The sequence below is a fragment of the Tupaia chinensis genome, unplaced genomic scaffold (genome assembly GCF_000334495.1).
Source record: "Tupaia chinensis unplaced genomic scaffold, TupChi_1.0 Scaffold000198_1, whole genome shotgun sequence".
Classification (NCBI taxonomy): domain Eukaryota; kingdom Metazoa; phylum Chordata; class Mammalia; order Scandentia; family Tupaiidae; genus Tupaia; species Tupaia belangeri.
Genome location: NW_006159673.1, coordinates 1,188,603 through 1,189,055, shown reverse-complemented (window position 1 = coordinate 1,189,055; position 453 = coordinate 1,188,603). Strand labels below are relative to the sequence as shown.

Sequence of the window (453 nt, the reverse complement as noted above, 5' to 3'; positions counted from 1 at the left end):
TGGCTCTCCTCCAGCGTCTGCCGGCTCCGCTCCAGCAGCTCCAGCCGCCGCTGCCTCTTCTTGGCCAAGACCGAGTCCTCGCCCTTGCTGAGCTCCACCACCTCCTCCTGGTTCTCGCTGCCCACCTTCTTCTGGTGCTTCAGCTTCCAGGCCTGGTAGGCCGTCAGATTGACCTCGGCCTGGCCGGGCGCCGTGGCCTCTGCGCCCTGCTCGCTGCTGCCCTCCCCCGCCTCCGCGTCCTTCTTGTGGAACCCGAACTGGATTCTCTTGATCTTCCACCTTTCCAGCGCCGTGAGCTTGTCCTTGTTCCTGCTGCAGAAGTTGTAGAAGGAGCTGGCCTCGGAGGCCACGCTCGCCTCGTCGTCCTCGCGCCGCCTGCTCCCGGCCTCCGGGCTGGCGCCGGCCTCCATGCTCCGGCTGCGGGAGGGGGACCTCCGCGCCGCCTCCCCCTCC

At 68.7% G+C, this 453-nt stretch overlaps 1 protein-coding gene across 1 annotated transcript in view; it reads right to left on the bottom strand.

Annotated features, from left to right (window-relative positions):
- Positions 1-453, bottom strand: part of STYXL2 (serine/threonine/tyrosine interacting like 2) — a 34,765-nt gene that overhangs the window by 5,221 nt on the left and 29,091 nt on the right. The window contains 1 exon segment of the mRNA XM_027771249.1: positions 1-449. This exon segment is cut by the window's left edge and continues 131 nt beyond it. Coding sequence (XP_027627050.1) covers positions 1-449 — 449 coding nt within the window.